The sequence below is a fragment of the Pinus tabuliformis genome, chromosome 7, assembly GCF_031772625.1.
Source record: "Pinus tabuliformis cultivar Carrire ecotype Pingquan chromosome 7, CPIR1, whole genome shotgun sequence".
NCBI classification, from domain to species: domain Eukaryota; kingdom Viridiplantae; phylum Streptophyta; class Pinopsida; order Pinales; family Pinaceae; genus Pinus; species Pinus tabuliformis.
In genome coordinates, this window is record NC_142293.1 from 1,307,573,845 (window position 1) to 1,307,576,398 (window position 2,554).

Genomic DNA, 2,554 nt, shown 5'->3' on the forward strand with positions numbered 1-2,554 from the left:
TGAACATTTAATGCTAAGATCTGGAGAATACGAATCATCAAATTTCAGTTGAAGGCTTTTATGCCAGCCAATGCTGATACCAAATTATGACTTTCCATGTACGCTATTTTAATTTACTTTGCTCACCGTCCATATAAAAGTCAAGGACTGTTCATGTGGAGAAAGGTATATGAATAAGGCGCCGTCTCATGACGTCACAATTTTGTACGGATGCGAAAAATTCCTTAGAAATCTAATTTTTCGGATCTGAAAATTTCTGAAGAAATCTAACTGTGGGTTTCTATTGTTTACTTCACTATGCCAAGTGGTAGACGGTTCAATATGGATTTTCAGAGCTTCATTCAGACTCTGTTCGCAGCTTTTGGCTTCGCAACTCTGTTAATCTTTTTCTTAAAATTGCATTACAAGAGCGGAAGGAATACTAGATTGCCTCCAGGACCCTATCCATGGCTGATCATTGGAAATCTCCTCCAGTTGACGCTGCCTGCTTACCGTGCTCTTAAAGACCTTGCTGACAGATATGGTCCTATTCTGTTTTTGTGCTTAGGCTCTGTCCCTACCCTAGTCGTTTCTTCTTCTGAGATGGCCAAACAGTTTCTCAGTACTCATGATTTGATATTCTCCAACAGGCCTCTAACAACCGGTGGGAAATATATATTTTTCAATTACCAGGATGTGGCCTTCGCACAGTATGGAGATCACTGGAGGCAAATGAGAAAAATATGCGTTTCAGAATTGCTGAATGCCAAAACAATTGAGTCCTTCAAGCATGTGCGAGAGGAAGAGATGTCTATGATGATCCATTCCATCTGGAAGGAGAGCGAGAGCGGAACAATTACGGTAAATTTGAGCGAGGCCATTTCTAATGTAGTCTCCAATATAGTTTGGAGAATGCTGACGAGGCGAAAATTTTCTGATGATCATTTGAGTGCCAACGGCCAAGGATTTAAGGATCTGACCTCAGAAGTGTCAATTGCGTTAGGAGCCTTTAACGTTGGAGACTTCATTCCGTATTTGGATTGGCTTGATTTGCGAGGTGTCAAGCGGCGCATGAAGAAGATCCATTAAACATTCGACGAATTCGCAGATAAAATAATAGAGGGCCATGTTGATCATCGAGTGGCAGCCGCCACGAATGGCAGGGATAAGGCGGAGTCTGTTAAAGACTTCGTTGATGTGCTCCTCGATTTGGCAGCTGAGACCGATAAGGCGGAGAACGAAATCACACGAGAAAAAATGAAGGCATTTGTTCTGGTATGTCTCTCGCTCCTAATCTTTTCTTTTTATAAGATTACCATACTGTTGGTTCTGATTCTTCAAATTCAATCAACCAAAGTGTTTGATTTTATAACGCAATGAATTTGTCTTTGGAAAAGGGCATGTTCGTCGGGGGAACAGCGACTACATCTAATACATTAGAATGGGCAATGAGTGAGCTGCTCAGGCATCCACATGCCATGAAGAGATTGCAGGAAGAAATCGAGCATGTAGTCGGCAAACATCGCAAAGTGGAGGAGTCGGATTTGGCGAGCATGAAATACCTGCAATGCGTGGTGAAAGAGACTCTCCGATTATACCCAGGGTCGCCACTAGGGCTTCCTCATGAGTCTGTGGAGGCAGTGAAAGTAGGAGGATACGATGTACCTAAGAAAACAATGTTACTGCTCAATTTGTGGGCTATTGGAAGGGATCCCAACGTGTGGGGAGCAGATTCTTCAGAATTCAAGCCTGAGAGATTTATGCAGGAAGCGTCTGTAGATTTAACAGGAAGCCCATCAGACTTCAGAATGCTTCCATTCGGCTCAGGAAGGAGGGGGTGTCCTGGGGTTCTGATGGCCATTACTATGCTTGAGCTTTCATTGGCTCAACTATTGCACATTTTCGATTGGAGAGTCGAAGGCGATCAGGTGGATATGAGGGAAGCATGTTCAGCGGCCTTGTCGAGACAGAATCCATTGTTTGCTTTTGTAACGTTGAGGATGCCCATGAGTTGCCTCTAGACTGTCGACATGTGAGGGTAGCTTTCCTTGGTAGAGCCATCTATCTTGAAAATTCCTTAGTGGGAGGATCAGAATTGGCAGAAAATATCGGTCCGCCCGGTTTGTGGGTGCCTGACGTTTTTCTTTTATGCAGAAGAAACATAATGTGCATTATGAGTTTGCACAGTCCTGTCTCTTTCATCCTCTTTTTTCAATATTCTCGCTCATCTTTCAGAGTTTGTGGGGCCGTTCCTCATTTACTTTATTTTCTTTACGTTTCTCCGGTTTCTGTGCGCACCAACTGGAGCACTCGTACAAACAGTGTGTATTAAGTCAAAAATTATGATAAGTATTTTGCGATCTATAGGCGTTTTCAAAAGATTAATGGGTTCTACTAAAAGTCAACTGCAATGGGAATGTGGATTTATTTTTTTCTTAAATAAAATTAATATCGTTATAAATGATGCTTAGTTAGCAGTTTGTAACTTAGTCGATTTTCACTGTAGTGTTTAGGTTTTTTTTGGATGTTAATTAGATTTGTATATTTGAAAAATGTGAATGTTTTTTTGGTAATT

At 41.7% G+C, this 2,554-nt stretch overlaps 1 protein-coding gene and 1 pseudogene across 1 annotated transcript; both read left to right on the plus strand.

Annotated features, from left to right (window-relative positions):
• Positions 1-321: 321 nt before the first annotated feature.
• On the plus strand, positions 322-1,068 carry LOC149252332 (cytochrome P450 750A1 pseudogene; annotated as a pseudogene).
• Positions 527-2,323, plus strand: LOC149252333 (cytochrome P450 750A1-like). The gene is made up of 2 exons (XM_089456652.1): positions 527-1,254; positions 1,377-2,323. Exons 1-2 carry the CDS (start codon positions 1,237-1,239, stop codon positions 1,998-2,000), a joined length of 642 nt encoding a protein of 213 aa, XP_089312778.1. The 5' UTR covers positions 527-1,236; the 3' UTR covers positions 2,001-2,323.
• The last annotated feature ends 231 nt before the right edge of the window (positions 2,324-2,554 follow it).